Source organism: Notamacropus eugenii, chromosome 1, assembly GCF_028372415.1.
Source record: "Notamacropus eugenii isolate mMacEug1 chromosome 1, mMacEug1.pri_v2, whole genome shotgun sequence".
Classification (NCBI taxonomy): Eukaryota; Metazoa; Chordata; class Mammalia; order Diprotodontia; family Macropodidae; genus Notamacropus; species Notamacropus eugenii.
Window position 1 is genome coordinate 396184 of NC_092872.1, and position 22767 is coordinate 418950.

The following is a 22767-nucleotide window of genomic DNA, read 5'->3' on the forward strand; positions in this document are numbered from 1 at the left end:
ACAAAGTTTTATTCAAAATTGGAGAGAAAGGCAAGAAGATGAGTGAATAAGAAAGAAGGAATAAGAGGAAAAGAGAGAGCAGGAACAAGCAGACAGCATCACAGCATGGCAGAGAAAGGAATACTTCAAGAGTCAGAAGACCTAGATTCAAGATTCTGCTGTACCAAATCAGCATTTCAGCACCTACTATGTAGTAGGCAACTAGTTATAGGCAGTGAAGGACACTGGGTAAGCCTCAGTAGCCTCACCTATAAAATGGAAATAATGATCCTTTTCCTACCTACCTTACAAGATTACTGTGGGGGTCAGGAGAAATGATGTTTTAAAAGTAATTTTTTTAATTCAAAAGTGATTTTCCAACGTAAGGTAGACATCTTGAAAGTAGGAGCTGTCTTATTTATCTTTGTATGCTCCTCAACACTTATCACTGTGCCCAGTTAATTTTGATTTGGGGTTTATTTGTTTGTTTTTCCTGGTCCTTCGATGTCATTAGGGTATCAAGCTCCCAGTAAAGAACTAACTCCCTGTACCAATTCAGGTTGGCACCTTCTCTGCAACTGAAAGTCCTAGAGAGTTGCCTCTGGAACCAAGAGTAACTTGCCTGGGATTACACTGCCACCAGATTTCAGAGGCTAGATTTGTACCCGGATCTTCCTAAATCCAAGGCCAACAATGAAATCCATAATCAGATGCTGCTGCCTCTCATGCCCTGCACAGAAAAGGTGTGTAATAAATGTTCTATTTAACTACAAGTGAATGAAGCATTCCACCAAGGAGATCAGACAAAATAAAAGAGGCTGTATTAATGTTCTCTGTAAATGTTGCTTTTACTGTTTCAAGAAAATTATTCCATCCCAAATAAGTCCACAGAATATCTAATATTCAACATCATATCTCAAAAAGAAAACCTGCTAGAAAGACATAAAACTACTTTATTGCATTTTATAAACATTTCCTCTATGCCTAAGGCAAAGATTGAAAAAGAAATCAAGTCAATGAGTATTCTATAAGTGTTAATTCTGCGCTAGGCACTGTGCTAAATGCAGAGGATACAAAGAAAGACAAAAGGCAGTCCCTGTTCTTAAGGAGCTCACAGTGTAATGGAAGAGACAGTTTGCAAACAACTATGTGCAGGCAAGCAATATATGGGATAAAGTGGAAATAATCAACAGAGAGAAGGCAAAACATTAAGGAAGACCAGGAAAGGCTGCTTGAAGAAAGTGAGATTTTAGCTGAGATTTGGAAGAAGCCAAAGAAAAATAGAGGGAGAGATGAGGAGTGAGAGGAGAGAGTTCCAGGTTTGGTGGATGATAGTGAAAAAAAAGAAAAAGCGAAAAAGAAAAAGATGATTTTTCAGAAAAGTGTAATGGATAGACAGGTACAGAGCTTTGCAGAAATGATAAAGCTTGGACTCTGGGCTTAATGTTGCCATCACCAAGTCTGTGAGTTCTCACAAAGGTCCCTTGGGAATCTTAAAAGACAGATGCTCTCACTTTTTGTTTAAGAAATAGGAAAAGATAGGCAAATAAGGCATTTGGATGACTTTCTCTCTTTGATATCACCAGACTACAGGGACCCTATTTTACCCATAATTTGAGAAATTGGTTTAAAAATAAAAAGCTCAGTATGACCCAGAATGATCAGTCATATCAGGACAGCTGCAAACCATCAGGACAAGATTAGCAACATTACATAGGGCATAAAGGACTGTACTCAGTGTCAGGGTAGATACAAAGTTTAGATAAGGTATAGTCTCTGTCCTCATGGAGCTTATAGTCAAACAAAGGGATAAGACACTAATACAGACAACCATATTACATGTTCACACTCTGGAGAGGAACAAGCAAAATATATCATGAGATCCCAGGATGATGGTTGTTACTAATTGGGGTTCAGGGTTATTAACACCATTCTAGGCGGGGAGACAGTTCAGTTGGACTTGAAGGCCAGGAAGGAATTCGGTAAAAGAAGAAGAGGGGGGAGAACTTTGGCTTCCTAATATATATAAAAATATATCTATATCCCAAATATATATATAAGCATATATAAAATAAAGCAATTGGACTCGTTCCCTTCTAACTTAAAATCTTATGATCCTCCAACCGAGAATTTTCTGATCTTGTACCCGTTTGAAGAGTAAAAGAGAACTACAAGTTTATTCCACTTTTCAACAATTTGTGTTCTGGTGATCTGTTCTCATAAAAGCACCATAACAACCCTATGTTTTACTTCCTACCACTTAACCCACTAATTTGACTAATTTAACAATTTCCACTACTTTCTGCCATCTCTTTAACCAAAAATATGATCCTCAGCCCATATTTTGCCTTAGCAATCCAAGAGTGCCCTCTGGTGGTAAAGGGCAAGGTTCGTGCTCAATACCCCAGATCTAAGATTGTCCCAAACCACATTCATGTCATAGGACTGAAGAACCAGAAAGGAAAGGAACCACAGAAGTCACCCAACCTAACCCCTCATGAGGAAACTGAGGCCAAGAAAGGTTCTGACTCTGTCCAGGTCATACAAGTAGTTAGAAGCAGAGCTAAATTTTCCCCCAGGTTCTCAGACTCCAAATAATTCTCTTCCCAATGCACCACATTACTATTACAACCAATTCCCACGATAGTAATGTTGTGAAACTCTGCTGAAATGCTGTTCAGCTAATCTGCGCCCTTTGCATCATTGTTCCTAAGGAAATAACTGTGCCCCCCCCTTTAAGTGGTGTATTTTTATACAACCAATGCACAATTATACAACCAATAATTTATACAACCTTGTTAAGTGGCATGTGCCCATACAGGCTTTGCATTTATCACAGGAAATAGCCCATTTTACACATGTCCTTTCCTGATATACAATCACAAAATTATGTAATTTTTGAGCTAAAAGGGGACGCGAGATGATCCAGTCAACTCCTTTACTTCACAGATGAGGAACTATGACCCCAAGGAAGTGAAGCTACTTAGCAGCACAAAACAGGTCAGCAGACTAAACTTTACATTTCCCTCAAAGCTGAGCAATGAGTTCTATACACTGGCAGGGCTTAACATTTGTTAAATGAATGATTTGAACCCAGGATCAAATAACACATCTGATACTTCAGACTCAGTTAATAGCTGCGTGACCCTGGCCACAATATTTAACTTGCTTTGGTTGTTCACAAAGAGGAAGGAGATAAGGAGGAAAAAGTTTCTTGACTTTCAATGAATGATGATACGGAACTCCAGCTGCATCTCCAAGCCCCTGAACATAAACTTGAAGAACTCTAGGATCAGCCTCCACACAAAACCCTTTGGGCCAAAAAATTCTAAATCCCACCCAGCCCTGGAGCCATTATTTCTAAAGAAAGTGGAGTTCAACTCATCATTCCTGAAAGGCTGCCTTAATTGAAATATTCCCCTCCACACATACACACACACACACACACACACACACACACACACGCACACACAATTGGTAGACCACTGGCATTCTGAACTCAGCTTGTATCCTGAATCAAATCTGCTTCTCCACGGTTCTGGCTTTGACATTCTCCCTACATGTTGTTTAGGAGTTTGAACTTAGACTGGAGGTTCATGATTGTTCTGACTAATCTAACTTCCTCCCTCCCTTCCTGCCTTGCTCTCTAAGACTCTCCCAAGGTTGTGACCTCACCATTTTCCCAGCAGACTTCCTTCTACTCTGATCTCATCTAACTAAAATTATATCCCCACTTTGTATATAGGGAATGGCCCAAGGTATCCCCTTAGCAGCTCCCCTCACAATTTTCTGTCTTCCTCATTCTCTCCTACCCTTTAGTGATCCTCAACCACAGGTGGCTCTGACCACACAATTATTTATTACCAGCATCAGACTCTTCTAGGAGTCTCAAGTGGCTCAAAGCCCGAGATGAGGGGGTCCTGGATTAGGAGAAGGCACAAGGACTCTAAGTGCCAGCTCTGGTCGCGCAGGGACCTCTTCCAATTCCATAATCACAGAATATTCCGTTGTTTCCTTTAACATAAATGCCATGTGCAATACTGCCTTGTTGGCCCCATCATTAACTAAAATGAATACCAAGGAGAAAACCCTGAAGAAATAAGCCCAGATATTCTATGGAAATCTATGGGCACTGAAAGGAATTGTCTGGCCCATTATACTTTCCATTATTGCAATTCAAACAATTAAGAATTGCTTTAAATGAATCTTCTGAGGACCTCTGCTCTAAATAAAGCTCATTCTGGAGTTGGAAATAACATTCCCCAGCACCGAACATGGCGCTGCATAACATCATAACAACTTTGTTAGCAAAGGAGAGCATGGGTAAGCCTACGAATATCCTCACATTTACTTTATCATAAAAGGTTAGAAAATGATTTTAGTGAGGTAGGCAAAGTGATTTCATAAACACAAATTATTTATCTCAGGAAGGTTTTAGATAGTACGTTAAGTCTGGTTTGGTATCAAAAGTCCTGGAAGCCTATATTTTCACAGCTGGGCTTTGGGTAGCATCCCTGAATAGTAATTTATCTGAAAGAGAGAAAGAAAAAAACTCAAGAGATTTGTTATCAAAATATATTGCCTATTGTGTTTGAGTACTGCTATCTCTTAGGAGTATTAAGCCCATATTTTCCCAAGAGAAAGCCTGGCATTTTCAATTCAGGGTTAGGTTTCGAGGCAGGAAGACTCCTAGATTCAAATCCTGTCTCTGAGACTAACATGTGACAGCCTAGTCTTTTCCTATCTATATAGTCTTCTTTACCCTTCTGGGCACTCTATGATCCATCCACACTGCTGACTTGTCCCTCAAACATGACACTCTGTCTCCTGTCTTGTCCTGGCTGTCCCCCAATCCCTCCTCACCTGTGCCTCTTAAGATCTCTAGTTTCCTTCAAGATGGCTCAAAATGTACCTTCTAGAGGAGACTTTTCCTAGTCCCCTCCACTAAGCTGCTAGAGCCTTCCCTCTAACACTAGTTTCCAACTACTTCATAGGTATCTTGTATGCATTTTCAAAGGAATGATGCAGACCCAACAAAAAGTGCTGAAAAAAAAGCACTACAGTCAATAGTGTCCTACAAGCATTTATGAAGTGTCTGCAGTGTTCAAGGTACTATATTATGAGGGAAGGGGAGCATCAGCCCAGATAAGAAGAGGTCTAAGAAGATCTGTCATTTGGGCCAGGGTGGGCAGAACTGCTCTCCCATGCTGCAGTAGCTGGTATAATGTGATTCTCCTGCAAAGGAATTGGGCTGGCCACGAGACAGGAAACAATGCTCAAACTTCATGCTGATATCCTATCATCTACAGGCAGATAACTGAGAAGTCATCCTGGCTTTTTTGACTTCTTTCAGGTCCAAACTAAGCTTTGAGAGACAGTAGAGGACAGAAGGGGCTGGAGTGCTATGATGCATTGGGTCATGAAGAATTGGACATGACTGAACCATGCCCCAGTGCTCCTTGATGAAGAGGTCTTGACTGGACCTCCTTGTCATATGACCGTTTTGTCCTTGGTGACTGTCTTTTTTTTTCTTTACCTTGTCTTATCCTAGCTTTTCTGTCCGTGTGCTTTGTCTGGTTTGACCTATGTTTTCAATTCCCAACTTGACCAAATTGATCTTTCATAGGTTTCGATTACTAATTTCACCTTTGGACTTGACACTGTTGGCTCCTTCCCCTCCATTTGGGGGGTGGGGGGTGTCTAGACTTGTTACTTCTTGGATTTAGGGAATTGCAAGTCCCACTTTCTCCTAAAAGCCTTTCTAATCCCTCTAAATGCTAGTGCCTTCCCACTCATTTATTATCTTCTATTTATCATGTATGTGTATACATACTATATATATATATATATGTATGTATGTATGTATGTATGTATATTAGTCGTACATGGTTGTTTGCATGTAGTCTGAGCTACTTGAGAGTGACTATTTTTTTGTCTTTCTTTGTATCCCCAGCACTTAGCACAGTACCTAAAACATAGTAAGTACATAATAAATAAATATCTGTTGGCTTGTTGACTTTCATGGGCAGCTAGGTGGTACAGCGCATTCAGCGCCAAGCTTGGGGTCAGGAAGACTCATCTCTCTGAGTTCAAATTTGGCCTCAGAAAATTCCTAGCTGTGTCACCCTGGAAAAGTCACTTAACCCTATCTACCTCAGTTTTCTCATCAGTACAATGAACTGAAGAAGAAATGATAAACCACTCCAGTATCTCTGCCAAGAAAACCCCAATGGGACACCGAGAGTAGGGCACAACTGAAACAAACAACTTGCATAAAACTGTAGATTTACTCTTTTAAGAAAAAAATCACAGGGATTTGGTTAGCTTCATATGAATCAGCTTAAAAGTAGTCTTAGAAAAAAAACAGTAGATTATCTAGCAGACAATGTGAAAGCTCAGTCTGAACCTGAACACCTAACCTCAAATATTAAAGTCCTAGTAACAAGAAAAGAATATATCAAAGTTATTTTTTAACTTAGGATGAAAATTATGTAAAATTATGTTTCTATAACCATAGAAGAACTTGAAGAAAACCTTCTCCTAATTCTTCAAAAACAGACAGTAAATGAAACAATCACCATCACTTTAGTTAGATGTTTGAACTTGAAAGGTCAGCAGCCTAATAATTTCATGGTTCAAAGTCTAGGTTCACCAAAGGCATTTTTAAATGAGTCAAAGAGGATGAAATAGTTTCCATTCAATTATACTTTTTTAAAAAATTAACTCACTAAGTATAAACATTTGCTAGTCACTATATTTATAATAGTAATAGACAATTAGGTTTAGATTCTGTCTAAAGAGATACAAACACCCAGAAATGATCAGGTACCTTTTTCACTACTTCCATACAGCAATAAATTTCCTTCTTTTCTCTTCCAAAGCTTTCAAAAGAGAATCTTTAATTCTTTCTCTGACCTATTTACTTCAGTAAATTTCCCTTCTATCTTTTCTTGTCATATCGGTTAAAACTTGAAGCAAAGAGCCATTTCACTGGCCACCTAGGAGGGGCTCAGCATTCTCATTATCCAAACATCCAAACAGCTAGCCCTGTCACTTGGAAGGAAATTTTACATTCAACCTGACATAGTTTAGCAGAAATAAAAGAAGAGAAAAGTTCAGGCCATGTGTGTTCCATCTTCATCTTCTCAATCTTTTTGTGGCAAGAGGAAAATGATTTTCCCCTTTTCTCCTCCTGAATTACTTGGTCCCAGTTTTTGCCCTCCTTTCTGAGCAAACATTTAAGGCTACACGCTTAGTTCCTTTTATCAGCCGGCATGTCCAGGATTAGGCTATTCTAGCTCAAATACATTTTTAAAGCTCCAAAAAATAACTCAATTCTTTAAAGAGAACTTATCTTCCCTTCCTGGTTACAAATCCCTGCTACAGTAGAACACTTTTTAAGCACTTTTCAACAGAACACAATGAAGTTAAGAAATGAGTGCGAAACTCTGCTGGGGTCTGCGTGATTCCCCATGGTGTTCACAGATAAATAGTTCAGTTAACGGACAGTTAATGCACACACTACCTATCCTTGCTAATAGACTTCAATAAGATTATCCAAGAATAACTCAGTAAGATCCGGGTCTCTAGGGCAAGATTTTAGGAGCATGGCCCCAAAACAATCATGAAGAGTTTCAGCATTACAGATAAGAAAACAGGCTCCAATCTGTCATCCATTTAAAGAACTTACATGATAAATTCCGTCAAGTTGCACCAATTCTTTATGTCCACTTTCTTCATCATGTCTTCAAATGCTTTCCCACATGCAGGCAACCGTTCCAGCATGAGTGTTTCATTGCAACCACTTGTTCTTTGAAAAGCACCTGGAAAAAAGTAAGTACCAATATAAATACCTACATTGGTAAATGACAAAATATTAAGCTACCTCATAGAGTTCGGCCAGTGATAAGACTCTGATAAGTCCAAGATCTAAAATTCTTCACACACACACACACGCGCACACACACACACACACACACACACACACTCCAGTGAAGACACCAACTTCTCTGTGCTTTAGAAAATAGTTTAATGAATTGCAGAGGCTGGGAAAAAATCACCACCTCCTGGTCAAGCTTCTGCCATTGAATTTCCAAGTACTCAGCCAGACTTAGACTCAGGGGACAGACACACAACTCATCCTTGAATCCTCTGTGACTTGACAGGACCTTTGCCAAAGCTCACACTCCAAAGTCACAAAGTCAGAAAAACGACAGTCATTTCTCCACCATGACAAGACATCCAAGGAGGACTTTTGGGAAGTCACCCTGTAACCACAGCAATAACAGATTCTACAAGTGCAATTACCACTTGAAATTGCATTTCAGTAACGATTCCCCACAGGACAATTGTTTTCCCCTAATGTCGAGAGACAACTATTAAGTTAACACCAGAGATGCTAGGGTTGCAGGCACTAAAATTCAAAGTGGCTTTAGAGAGGGTTTGACTCAACTCTAAAATGAACAAGCGAGTGTATCAGAATTCCAAAACACTGCCTGAGAGACACTATGCTTGGAAAGACTGTGCTTCTGTTTCGGAACAAAAAAAAAGGAATAAACTTTGACAAGTTAGTCTAATAATAATAGCTAGCATTTAGGGTCTTTTGAGATTTACAAAGTGCTTTACATGTACTAATGTATTTGATCTTCACAACAACCCTGTGAAGTAGGCATTATTATTATTATCCTCCTTTTAGAGATTGGGAAACTGAGAAACTGAGGCTGCCCAGGGTCACACAGCTAAGAGTCTGAAGCAGTATTTGAATTCAAGTCTTCTCAATTCCAAGTGAACACATTGACAAAGGTAGGTGTTCTTATAATATACATTTTACAGATGAGGAAAATTGAGGCCAAGAGAAGTGAAGCAACTTGCCCAGGGTTGCATAACTAAGAACCTAGGTCTTTCAGATTCCAACTTCAGTCCACTAAGTACAATGGTACTGCTGTAGCACATGAGACTGGTAAAAGCTGAGGCAATTAAATTCGAGCATGTTGATTTTTTAGCAAGGCATGGGGTTGCATAACAAATTGGATCCAAGGCCCATTAGTAGGCACAGGGACACCAAATATAGATAACATTGCTTTCTTATAGTTAATAACGAGGAATATATCAGGTACCATAATCTTGAGCAATGAGGGCATTTCTTCTTTCTGATTGGCCAGAACATGACAAAACCTAAGGGTACTAACCACAAGTTATACAGACAATTTCATGGTATTTCCCTGAAATCAAATGAACAAAGCTTTTACAGGAATATAGACGATTGTCACAAAATGAATGTTGCTCACAAAATGGAGTTAGTCTGGTTCTTCATTTCCTGCCTTTGATCCTTGGGGAACTTGTCCCCCATGGATCACTTATTTAAGCACTTACTCATTTAAAAGGAGAGATTTACATGTCATCCAGGGCAGCTAGTAGATCAGTTTCTCTGGTTCCAAGGAACTTGAAGAGATTTCTAGGTAATTCTTCTAAAATCTGCCACATAAACTAGTTATTGGAAAAGCAAATTTAGTATAACCCCCTCCTCTAACCAGTTCATGTGGTGAAAACCAGCTCAAATCTTATGGTTCTGATTCTATTAACAATACAGCTATAAGAAGAATGTCAAATTAGGAACCCATAATTCACCTGAAAATTCAAAAAGTTTTATTTTTTACATACAATTTGCTCATTCTATATTCACTTGAACCCTTTATCTGATATGAACAGTGCCATCAACAGGCTAAAGGAAGAATCTATATCAGATAAAGACTTCAAAGTAGGAAAATAATTTCAATTATCAATGCAATTAAAATACTTAATCCAGTTTTAAAAGCTGTTACTAAAATATAGTTAAGACCTGTATATTCCCTTAGAAACATTTGGAAACAATAAAAAAAAACCAATTGTGTATTTGTGTGTGTGTTCTGTTTGTGTGTACATATACATGTATATGTGGAAACTGATCCTACTGCTCTCAAATGTAAACTATAAATTCTTCTATATAAGAATATTATCCCTAAACCATCCTGAAGGAATAAGTAATCTTATATGTGAACAATTAATTGATTGAAATGGTAAGATTTTTCATACTTACATCCCCATTATAGTAACTCAGAGATGTTTTAATATTAATCTATTAATTAATAAATTTAGTATTGTACAAAACTTTCACTATTCACCCATCCTGTTTATAGAAATTTGGTATGAAAGGCAAAAGGAGGGACATGGTTGTAATGATATCAAGACTGTCCCCTTAAGAGGACAGATTGACCTGACAAAAAGCATAAAAAGGGAAAACTTCCTTAGCTCTGTTTGGTTCCAGGCATAGTTAACAGCCAGTCACACAGCATAGTTCCACATTATTCACAGGGAATAAAAAGCCAGGCTCACAATTAACCAGATGGGAAAATTTCCTGTTCAGAAAGGAAAATAGCACAATGGGAAAACTGAGCCAAGAGGATCCTACCTGTATCTATACAAATTCTTCCCCTTAACTTTTCCCAAGAACAGATATCCACCTGTAGCAGTTCTCAGACCTCAGTGCATATGATATTCCCCTTGAATGGTGGGCTATTGGCTTAATACCAATACAGACAATCATACCTGAAATCAAAACTTAAAACAATATCAAATTACAGTCCTAAGAGATTTTATCTTAAATAGCAAAATTTCCCTAATCACAGCTTGGGGTTAGGATATTACTGTTTCTCTCAGGTGTACAGTAACAGTTAATATAACTGCTACTTTTTCTGTCAATAATAACTTGTTATTGTTATTATTATACAATTTAAATCAAAATATATCTCAAATATTTAACATTTTCAAACATTTTACCAAATTCTTTTAACAGTTCAATTCATAATATGACAGCATCCAGATTAAAAGAGAAGTTACAGTATAGTACTGTATTAGAAATGCTCCTAGAAAGGCAGCTTCTCCCTTAATCTAATGATGGTCCACTAAATTTCAAAATAAAAGAAAAATTTAGAACATATATGACAGCATGGATTTAAAACACAAAAAAAAACTTATTTCTAGTCAGTTGGCATTGAGTCTAATGCATTTCCAAATTATCCTACATAGAATATCATTCATCTCATCACCTTCTGCATTCTATATTGATTGCATTCAAGACCAATATAGAATACTTACATTTACTAAGATTTACTTAGGGTTTTTCATGTACCACGCACTGCGCTAAGCTCTTAACAATCATGTGATCTTTCCAACAAACCTGAGAGGTAGGTACTATTGTCCCTCCACAGATTAGGAAATCAGGGTAAACAAAGGTGAAGCAACTTGCAAGAAGTCACACAGCCAATAAATTTCTGAGATCACACCTGAACTTGGCCTTTCTGAATCATGGATTCAATGTATTTGACTTTTAATTCTGATTTACCACAATTATCCTAATAGGATAACACATCTCGTCATAAATGAGACCACATAATTTACTTTCCTAATTTAGAAAAAAAAATTTCAACCAAATCAAGTTTGGGTTTACAATTTCAAATGGTAATACTTTGCCAGAAACTTCTAATTAGTCTACTGTCAAAGATTTAAAAGTGAGTCTTGCATTTTTCACCTCTCTTTAATTATGAATGTAGATTTCCTACATAAAAACTCAAATAGGCGGAGCCAAGATGGCAGAGTACAAAGATACACATATGCTGGCTCTCCCCACACAGCCCATAAAATACCTGTAGAGAGGGACTCTCAATAAATTCTGGAGCAGCAGAAGTAGAGAACAACAGAGTGGAGGAGATTCCCAGCCCAGGATGACCTGAAAGGTCAACAGGAAATGTCTGTTGCACCAGAAGCAGGGCAGAGCCTAACCCAGCCTTGGCCATGGGCCTGGTTTGAGAACAGGCCTTGGGGGTGGAAGTAGAAGCAGTTCACAGATCCCTCAACTCACAGGCACCAAAGGTCAGTGCCAGGGTTTTTTCAGCTGGCCGGGAAAGGAGAAGGGCCTTCCCATAGCTCCAGCCTTAGGCAACGGCTGCAGAGACCACATCAGTGGGTGGCAGCAGTTCCCACAGCAGCCCCTACAGCAGCCCACATCCATTGTTGGATCATAAAACCCCTGGGGGCACTGAGCAGCTGATTCTTACCTCAGCCTTGTGTAGAGGCCATGAGGCAGCTGATCTTTATCTCACACTGAATGGTGGCCCTGCCCCCGCAGCTTATCTGAATCTCAGTCCCCAGTGCTGGCTTGGAGGAATTGGAGGTGAGGTGGTTGTGAAGAGGAAACTGCTAAGATTCTGGGCACAAAAATCTCTTACTGCTCCAGACCAGTGTACACACTTGATTGTGCCACCTTGGAGAAACTGAGATCTTACAAATTCCCAGAGTATACCCTATTCTTTACAAAGAACCCAATAGTCAAGTAAGTGGTTGGGAAAATGCCCAAAAAAGGGGAAAAAAAATAAGACCATAGAAGGTTACTTTCTTGGTGAACAGATATCTTCTCCCATCCTTTAAGATGAGGAAGAACAATGTTTACCATTAGGGAAAGACATAAAAGTCAAGGCTTCTGTATCCCAAACATCCAAAATAAATATTCAATGGGCTCAGGCCATGTAAGAGTTCAAAAAGGATTTTGAAAATCAAGTAAGAGAGGTGGAGGAAAAATTGGGAAGAGAAATGAGAGAGATGCAAGAAAATCATGAAAAGCAGGTCAACGCCTTGCTAAAGTAGACCCAAAAAAATGCTGAAGAAAATAACACCTTGAAAAATAGGCTAACTCAATTGGCAAAAGAGGTTCAAAAAGCCAATGAGAAGAAGAATGCTTTCAAAAGCAGAATTAACCAAATGGAAAAGGAGGTTCAAAAGCTCACTGAAGAAAATAGTTCTTTAGAAATTAGAATGGAACAGATGGAGGCTAATGACTTTATGAAAAACCAAGAAATCACAAAACAAAACCAAAACAATGAAAAAATGAAAGATAATGTGAAATATCTCATTGGAAAAACAACTCACCTGGAAAATAGATTCAGGAGAGACAATTTAAAAATTATGGGACTACCTGAAAGCCTTGATCAAAAAAAGAGCCTAGACATCATCTTTCATGAAATTATCAAGGAAAACTGCCCTGATATTCTAGAACCAGATGGCAAAATAAATATTGAAGGAATCCACTGATCATTTCCTGAAAGAGATCCTAAAAGAGAAACTCCTAGGAACATTATGGCCAAATTCCAGAGTTCCCTGGTCAAGGAGAAGATATTGCAAGCAACTAGAAAGAAACAATTCAAGTATTGTGGAAATACAATCAGAATAACACAAGATCTAGCAGCTTCTGCATAAAGGATCAAAGGGCGTGGAATAGGATATTCCAGAAGTCAAAGGAACTAGGACTAAAACCAAGAATCACCGACCCAGAAAAACTGAGCATAATACTTCAGGGGAAAATGGTCTTTCAATGAAATAGAGGACTTTCAAGCATTCTTGATGAAAAGACCAGAGCTAAAGAAAATTTGATTTTCAAACACAAGAATGAAGAGAAGCATGAAAAGGTAAACAGCAAAGAGAAATCATAAGGAACTTACTAAAGTTGAACTGTTTACATTCCTACATGGAAAGACAATATTTGTAACTCTTGAAACTTTTTTCAGTATCTGGGTAGTTGGTGGGATTATACACACACACACACACAGAGAGAGAGAGAGAGAGAGACAGAGAGACAGAGAGACAGAGAGCACGGGGTGAGTTGAATAGGATGGGATCATATCTTAAAAAATGAAATTAAGGGGTGAGAGAGAAATATATTGGGAGGAGAAAGGGAGAAATGGAACAGGGCAAATTATCTCTCATGAAAGAGGCAAGTAAAAGACTTTTCAGTGGAGGGAAAAAGGAGGGAGGTGAGAGAAAAAACATGAAGCTTACTCTCATCACATTCGACTAAAGGAAGAAATAAAATGCACACTCATTTTGGTATGAAAACCTATCTTACAGGGCCATGGGAGGAGGGAGCAATTAGAAGTCAACACTCTTGGGCAGGGACAGGGTCAAAAGAGAGAATAAAAGAAATGAGGGGCAGGATAGGATGGAGGGAAATATAGTTAGTCTTACACAACACGACTATTATGGAAGTCATTTGCAAAACTACACAGACATGGCCTATATTGAATTGCTTGCCTTCCCAGTGGGGATGGGTGGGGAAGGAAGGAGGAAGAGAAGTTGGAACTCAAAGTTTTAGAAACAACTGTTGAGTATTGTTCTTGCATACAACTAGGAAATAAGAAATACAGGTAATGGGGTATAGACATTTATCTTGCCCTACAGGACAAAAGAGATAAGGGAAGGGAGGGATGTTAGAAGGGAGGGCAGATTGGTGATAGGGGTAATTAGAATGCTCAGCATTTTGGGGTGGGGGGAGAGGAGAAAATTAGGAACTCAAAATTTTGTGGAAATGAATGTTGAAAACTTAAATAAATAAATTTTTAAAAAAGAGGAACAACTACAAAACAATTTTTTAAAAAGAGAAAAAAATAAAAACTAAAATATACCCTTCTAATCATACTACAAAGACAGAATTTTGGTATGCTATCCTTACATAATTCAATGCTGCAATTATATTCCTATATTTTCCATATCATAAGAAATAATAACAGTTTCTCATATTCTTCTTATCTCAATAAGATCGAAAGCCTTCTTCAAATCTCCCTTTCCAAAACTTCAAAACCCTTTGCATTCAAACCCTCTACTCACACTGTCAGTGCAAACAGACTACAAATTTCTTAACTTCATCTGTCTTGTTTGTTTCATATTCTGATACAATACTTCTCTTACGTTCTTCAACTTCCCTAATTCCTCTAGTCCTTACTTCCCAATCATATTCCAAACTATCTATAGAATTAATCTTCATTTTCACTGAATTTTTCTCTTTAACAATTTAGCATTAGATGTATAGTGCTTCTAGTTTACCTAAACAATTAAGTTGTGTTCTATCACTCGCAAAAGAAAAACACAAACCATTCTTCCAAATTAGATTTTACTTACTTTAAGTTGCTCCCTGATTTAAAAACTTCTCTCTTTTCTCGGTCTATTTTCATGTAACTTTCAGAGCATCTTATTTTTATTTTTCCTTAAAATAAATTTCTATAAAGTAGTACCTCAAAATTCACTCAAAACAATTCAGCATTTATAAAAAAAAATATTCAAACCACAATTTGGAAATTCACAGTTGAGAAATTAGATTTCAATCACAAATTTAGTCTCTGATTACTTTATAATACCATAAATTCCTACAGATTAGGACAGATTCCCTTCCTTCTTATCTACGTCTCTTGCTTGCCTCCCCAACTTAGCCAGAGCTAAAAAAGGAGGAGAGGCAGAGAGACAAAGATAGAGACTTTCCTTTTTGAAGGCTTTGAAAGTTCCTCATAAAAATACATTCTTTTTCCTTCAATTGATCAGGCACAGGAAGTTCATAGCATTTATCACAAATAATGCAAATAGGACAGTCACATAGATGTGCTTTCTGGCAAAATTTTCCTTCTCATCTCCCAATGATAATTTAATCAAAAGTCAGCATGCACAGTTTTCTAAAACAATCTCAAAATCATTCATTTGACAGATAGGAGTGGCCCTTTAAGAAGCAGAAGGCATTGTCCTTTAGACAGGGAATCCCAGCAAAACCAATAATTCATTTGGTAGGGATGGGGTTGTTCAATGGACAATCTCAATGTCTTTAATATACAGTAACTTAAAATAAGAAATTTAAGCCAGAATATTTGTCAGCTGAATCTCTTGCAATTTTAGAACAAATTTCACACACACTGTTTTGTTATTCCCAGTTGAACAGGGAGCGCATTTTTCCCATGGCCCCAAAATATGAGACATTTTTCTACTTTTCCTTTAAGCCCCTTGCCTTGGCTTTTTTTTCCCCTTAAGGAACTCCCCCACTAATTTGGAGGCTTCCCTTAGCTTAGAAAGTTGAGATTGAGGTCAAGAGGAGTCCAACTTCCACTGCAGACCTCCGTGGAGAAGTTCCTTAGTGCACTCTTAAGAGGTTCTTTAAAAAGGCTATCTTGGAGGCCAGGGTCACTCTCTCAACTGCCTGGCTGTCTTGTCAACTGTCATGAGTGAAATTAATAAGATTGAGATAATTAAACCTGAACATACTGATTTATTAGCAAGGCATACAGTTACATAACAAAATAGATTCGAGGCCCCTCAGTAAACACAAGACCACTGAATAATAGATAACAAAGCTTTCTTGTAGTTAAAAAAAAGAAATATATTGAGTTACATAATCTTCAGCAACAAGGGCATTCCTTCATTCTGATTGGCCAGAGAATGACAAAAATAAAAGGTACTAACCACAAGGTGTAGAGAAAATTTTGTGGTATTTCCCTGAAATCATATGAACAAAGCTTTCACAGGAATATAGAACTTTAAGTCACAAAATGGATGCTGTTCACAAAATGGAGTTAGTTTGGTTTTTTTACCACCTAGCTGCCTCTAAGAACACCATAGATGTTTTCTTATTCCTATCATAAATGCTTCTTGTTCCTATCATAAATGCTAAGATGAGGAAATTCACTCTTCATCTGTAACAGAATGCAAATTCTCTCCATTTAAGCTGTCACCAAAAATAACCCCAACCCAACTGTCATCTCATCAGTGCCCTAGTCACAAATACAAAATTATTTTCCATTACCTGTAGAATCAAGTCCAAACTCTTGAGATTGGAATTTGGAATCTAGTCCAATTTCTAATTAAATCTCTGTCTCCCCATTTCCTGACATAAATTCTGTTTCAAGTCAAATTTATCTACTCATTGTACTCTGAATGTGCCATGTGTTTTCATGATGCTAAACTTTTACTCATTCAACACAAATTCAACACAGCGTGGAAGAGCACAGTGATTGGATTCAAATCCTGGTTCTGAAATTTACTAGCTGTGTAACCTTGAGAAGCTCATTTCAGTTCTCTAAGCCTCTGTTTCCTAGATAACTGCATTTGCCGACCTCACAGGGTCATTATAAGGAAAGTGCTCTGTAAATTTTAAAGCTCTCTACAACATTGCATCATTATTATGTGTTGCATCATCATTATTAATGTTACCATATATAATTATTTAATAAGTATTGCTTTATGACAATTACATAATACATCACATAACATTAGATCTTCTATTTAACATATTATATAACTGCATGTTATAATTATACAGCAATTATTTATTAAGCATCTTTTGCATATCAGGGTAGATACTGAATTTAGATGAGTCACGAGCTTCATCCTAATTGAGCTAATAGTTTAAAGGGATAGATACAAATACCTCTCTCCTGTTCTCACTAACCCTTATTCTCCACCTAACCATCTAGTAATGTCTAGCTCAAGTCACACAACTTCTGTGATTCTTTCCCTGACCACAGCAGCCCACTGGAACCTTTCCTAGCTCACAGAGACTTTTTCCCTTCTCTCCATTCCTGTGCACTTACTGTCTAATACTCACTTCTCAGTTTAGCATTTTTTCAGTTCACAATCTTCCAACTAGTTTTAAAAGACTTCCAAGGGTAGAACTTGAATAATTCTTCCTTATGGTCTTCTTCTCTCACTTCCCTGACCCTTACAAGAGAGGAACCCAATAAATATCAAGAGAATGACGTATAGGCTCAGTGTTCCTAGAAAAGACACAAAGAAAACCAAAAAAAAAAATTTTCAAAAATTAATTATTTTAAATAACAAAGCTTCCTGGAGGATAAAAAGAAGATAGTCAGAATTATGAGACCATTGGTCTTAAGAACTGAGCTGGAATTTGAACAGAGAAATTCTCCCAGAGGAGTATGTCTGTCTAAAAATGGATAGCTTCAAGACAATGAAAGTGCAGTGTGGAGAAGCAAACAACCAGAGTAAGGAGAATATTTTTAGCCTATTGATGAAGAGAATCATCCCTGAGAATCTGCCAACTGGATGGTATTTCTCTGAGTGAGAAACATTCCATTATTCTTAGGAACACACAAAATGAAAGAGAAGCTCCGAAAATGCAGAAATAAGCCAAGCTCATTGTAACTGTCTCATCTCAAAGTTCTGGATTCATTTAGTTTTCTTACATTTGCAATTATTGAAATAATTAGAAACACAGCTTTTTTAGGGGAGCAGTATTGACTTGGTCATGTTGTTTTTTTTTTCAAGAAAATCATTGATTCGCTACTTGTAGCCTTAGTAATTACAGTATTTGAAACACCTAAAATTTTAGTATCACAAGATTGAGGGGGGATGAACATTAAATATAGGCATGTTATTAAAGCCTAGGTCTGACTTTTCAAATTTTTCAAGTTTAATACCAAGAAGCTGTTCACTTAAAATGATTATTCACCATTAATTTGTTATTATTAGTGTAATGAGTGTAATTAGTTATTATTAAACTTCAGAATCAGAAAGGGCCTTTGAGAAAATCTAGTTCTTTAATTTCAAATATTTTCATGTGAAAAGTCCAGAGTGGAAGTGATTTGCATGAGATCATACAACCAGTGAAGTAAGGACTTGAACTCAAATCTTCTGACTCTAGAAATTTATTCAAGAGAATTCAGCATAAATATAGATATTATCCAAGACTAGAAAAATGGAAAATTGAGTTCCAGAAAAATCAAAGTATAACTTCAAGTTTTCAGCATGCCTGTGGTTGGGCCCTTCCTAATTTTCAGGTTTAATGAAAACTTCAAATAAAATGAAAAAAAAAAGATGACATCTAGGTGCAATCAAAAAAGAACTCACAAAAAATCTAGGTCCTGAAATGTCAACTTAATTCTTAATATTTTAAAGTATTGTTCTTCTCCCAAATCTGATTTACAAATTGATACCAAGCCAGGTAAAGGAAATGGAAGGAGGCTGTCATGCACACAAAGGGAAAGAGGCACAATTTCCATAAGAAAGTTGGTCCGTGATTCTGCTACCTGTGACGGACAAGACCAACAATAAAAAGTTATATGTAGAATAATTCAACTCATAGTATCCTAGGAGCATGCTTAAAACCAAAATCACAGCTTTAGAGCTGCAAAGAACCCTAAAGGTCTTGGAATCTAACCCCTTCATTTTACACATGAGGAAACCAAGGCAGACAGATGGTAAGGGACTTGCCCAGTGTCCAATAGCTAGCAAGTGTCTGAGACAGGATTTGAACTCTGTTCTCCTTGGCTGTAAACCCAGAGTTTATCCACTGTGACACCTAACACCATTGGAGAAGAAAATCTACAGTAGGTACTTTCACTGTCCTAATACATTGCTACTGCAGGGTTGAAGTTTCACTTCTAACACTAAATGAATCCTGTAACTTCGGGCAAAGCACTTTATCTCTCCAAGCTGGTTTCCTAATCAGAATAATTACACTATTTGTTTCACAAGATTGTCATGAAGACTGAATGAGATAACATATTTACAAGCTACAAAGCACTGTTCAAATCTTTGGGTAGTTCAGTTGATCCGTAATCTTATCAGTGTGTTGGCCTCGTCTACTAATACAGACAGAAATTCCTGCACACCTTCTTGACTTGTATAATTATTTTTTGTTTCTTTCCATAGAAGATCCACCACTGAATTGGAGGTTTTACCCTGGGGCTCTGATAATATTTCTTAAAAACCAAAACACTCAGTCTACCCATTTGTTATTACTCATTCTCACTACAAGGTTGGCTCACTTCTTTTTTGAGTCATGAATATCCTCCTTGATGGTGTCCTAAACCTCTTCAAGAATGCAAACCATCATTGGTAAAATGCTTCAGCATATTATTTCCACCACGTATTTTTCCATTGCCCTTGATGTCGCCTGAAATTTTAACTGAATTCTGTCATTTGCAGCAGAAGAATAATGGTACTTTCTTTTTTAAAAAGATATTTTTGCAACAACAAGCAACTTGAGATCCCTAAAGAGTCAAACAATTTTTCCATTGAAATCTAATGTGATTTTCTTCTTCCTCTTCCTTATACCAGTAATGTGAGTTTGGGGATGTCACTAAACCCTATCCCATTTGTTTATTTATAAAATAGGAACAATACCACCTGCTCCATCTTATACAGTTGGAATTCCTGAGGATCCAAGGGATGATGGATGTAGACAATATCCTTTGAAAAACAGACACACATTATGAGAGAGAACTTTTATTTGACATGGGGAGAAGTGGTAGACAGTGATGAATGAAAGAAGGAAAGAAAAAAAGAAAGGAAGGGAGGAAGGAAGGAAGGAAGGAAGGAAGGAAGGAAGGAAGGAAGGAAGGAAGGAAGGAAGGAAGGAAGAATTTTGTCAATGAAACATTTAGAAAATACACAGAATAGGATATTCAGAATATATGCAGTAGAGATTCTTAGTGTCATATACAATCCTATCATCTGTTCTTTGTATATGGCATATGTAATGTATGCCAAAATGAATACCTTCAGCAGCTTTCACCATAAAGATGCCATTTATCATGGAGAATTCTACCTCATGAGGTTCCATTGTCAAACAATTCTAATTGTTGGAAATGTCTTTTTAATATTAAGTCAAAATTTGCTTCCCTGTAGTTTCCACTCTTTTGGAGAAACATAGGACAAGTCAACTACCTCTTCTATATCATAACCCATAAAATACTGGAAGACAACTAAAATGCCTCTCCTTCTACTACCCTTCTCTTAGCTAAACAAACCAGTGGATTCACCCCTTCCTTATATTGCCTAGTTCCTAAACACTCAACCATTTTAACCAATGCAGCAAATACTTAGTAAGATATTTCTTCCAGGTGATGTGTGCTTTGATGCTGGTCCTTCTTAAAAGTGGATACCACATTGCATCACTGGAAACTAGACTGACCAGCAAAGAATATAATTAGTCTATTATTTCTGGTCATTTCATACCAATGAACCCTGTGATTGTATTAGTGGTTACATTAGGTTGTTGTTGTCTGTCAAAGAACATTTGTCATATTGATTCATACTAAGCTGGTGGTCAACTATCTTCCCTAAATCTTCTTTCACATGAACTGGTCTCCCCTGACATGTACTGCCACAACTAATTTTGTTAAACCATAGTTCAGGACTTTAAACCACCACCTCTGCTTGAAATCTTTGCATTACAGACTGCTGATGTTTTTTTCTTAATCACGATTCTGTTGTCCAAAATGTTAGCTATCTCTTCCAGATTTGTGTCCTCTGCAAACATGGTAAGTATGATCTCTATGTCTGCAGCTAAGAAACTGATGATAAATGTTGAATTTGTTGTTCAGTCAAGTCTGTCTTCATGGTCTCATTTGGAGTATTCTTGGCAAAGATTCTACAGTGGTTTTCCATTTCCTTCTTCGTCTCATTTTACAAATGAGGAAACTGAGGCAAAAAGGTTAAATGACTTGCCCAGGGTCACCCAGCTAGTAAGTACCTGAGGTCAGATTGGAACTCAGGGAGATGAGCCTCCCAGACTCCAGGCCAGTGTTTTGTCTACCGTGCCACCTAGCTACTCAGTCCCAATCACTACCTCAGTCTTCCATTACAGATAAAAATGCCACCAATTTCCATACATAATCAGGAAAGACACTGCTTGTGGGGCTAGAAATGGAAGTGGTACATGAAGCCTGTTGTAGAGAGCTGCAATCTTATTTTAAATAAAAGTTTTAGATGGTAATTCTTTTTGTTTTGGTTCTTTACATTACTTCTGTGCATCTTTCCAATTTTCTTTCATATTTTCAATCCTCATCCTCATTTCTCTCACATTAAACTGTATGATTTCTAACAAAAAAAAAAAAAGCTATGGTACAACCATTTGGTTTGAACTTGTAGCCCTTGGGCAACTTTAGGAATAATTTTCTGTGAAGTCTGGCTGCCTATGTCTGCATAGTACAGAGCTGTGCCTGTCAGAGGGCAAATACAAACTTGGCATCTTTCCCCTATGTGACACCAAAGACTGCATGAGTAGAGATCACGAGAGGCTGCACACTTGGTTTCCATATGTGTTACTTCTATCTATATTTCTGAAAGAAGTGATATGATGGAAGTTTAGAAGTGAGTGCTCTGCTTCCCAGATCATCCCCAACAGGTGCAGACTATCCCCACACTGCCCTGATGCTCGAAGTAAAGAAAAGAAGACAGGCTGTTATTCTACGATGGCGTAAGAGAAAACCAATCCACACTTTTCCTATACAAGTCAGATTCCTAGCATGTAGGGGGGAAGATTAGGTTTGGGATTTTTTAATGATTGACTTAGCGTTCTGTAAGGAAATTATACTACCTGGTGAATTAACAATGAAAATATCTAATTCTAATAAAATGCTTTTGTTTTTCTTATGAACTTGACAAACATCAATAAACACAAACTCTTCTATGTACAAATAACAGAAAAGAGTATATGACACTAAATCTCGATTACATATAGATTACATTTAAGTATATAATAAATTTAATATGATAGTAGTAACACTCCCATTTGTTTCAAATGACAGGGAATTATTTAAATAATGGGTAAAACAGCATTTTACAGTATTTGAAGGTTTGCAAAATGTGTTATATAAATATATATTTTATAGAAAGCATTCTATTTTATCTTCTTAACAACTCTGCGAAATGGGTGTTGTTATTATTTCCATTTTGTAGATAAAGAAAATGAGTCAGAGGAAGGTTAAGTAACTTGCCTCAGGTCACATAGCAAGTCAACATCTAAGGGCAGATGTGAAGTCAGGTCTTCCTAACTCCAGGCCCCCCCACTCTAACCACTGAACCACCTAGCTATGCTTATAAGGAGCAGATGATCTCAGAGGCTTACTCCACTCTAAGACTCTATGCTATATTTATTTGTATTCTTCACAGCACCAAATTGTTCCAGAAACGTAATAGACA

General features: G+C 37.4%; 1 protein-coding gene across 3 annotated transcripts in view; it reads right to left on the reverse strand.

Annotated features, from left to right (window-relative positions):
* The window catches only part of RAMP3 (receptor activity modifying protein 3), a 68057-nt gene that overhangs the window by 14881 nt on the left and 30409 nt on the right, over positions 1–22767 (reverse strand). For all 3 annotated transcript variants that reach the window (XM_072649265.1, XM_072649272.1, XM_072649255.1), the window contains one exon: positions 7670–7802. In XM_072649265.1, coding sequence (XP_072505366.1) covers positions 7670–7802 — 133 coding nt within the window. The remainder of the gene's footprint in view (positions 1–7669; positions 7803–22767) is intronic.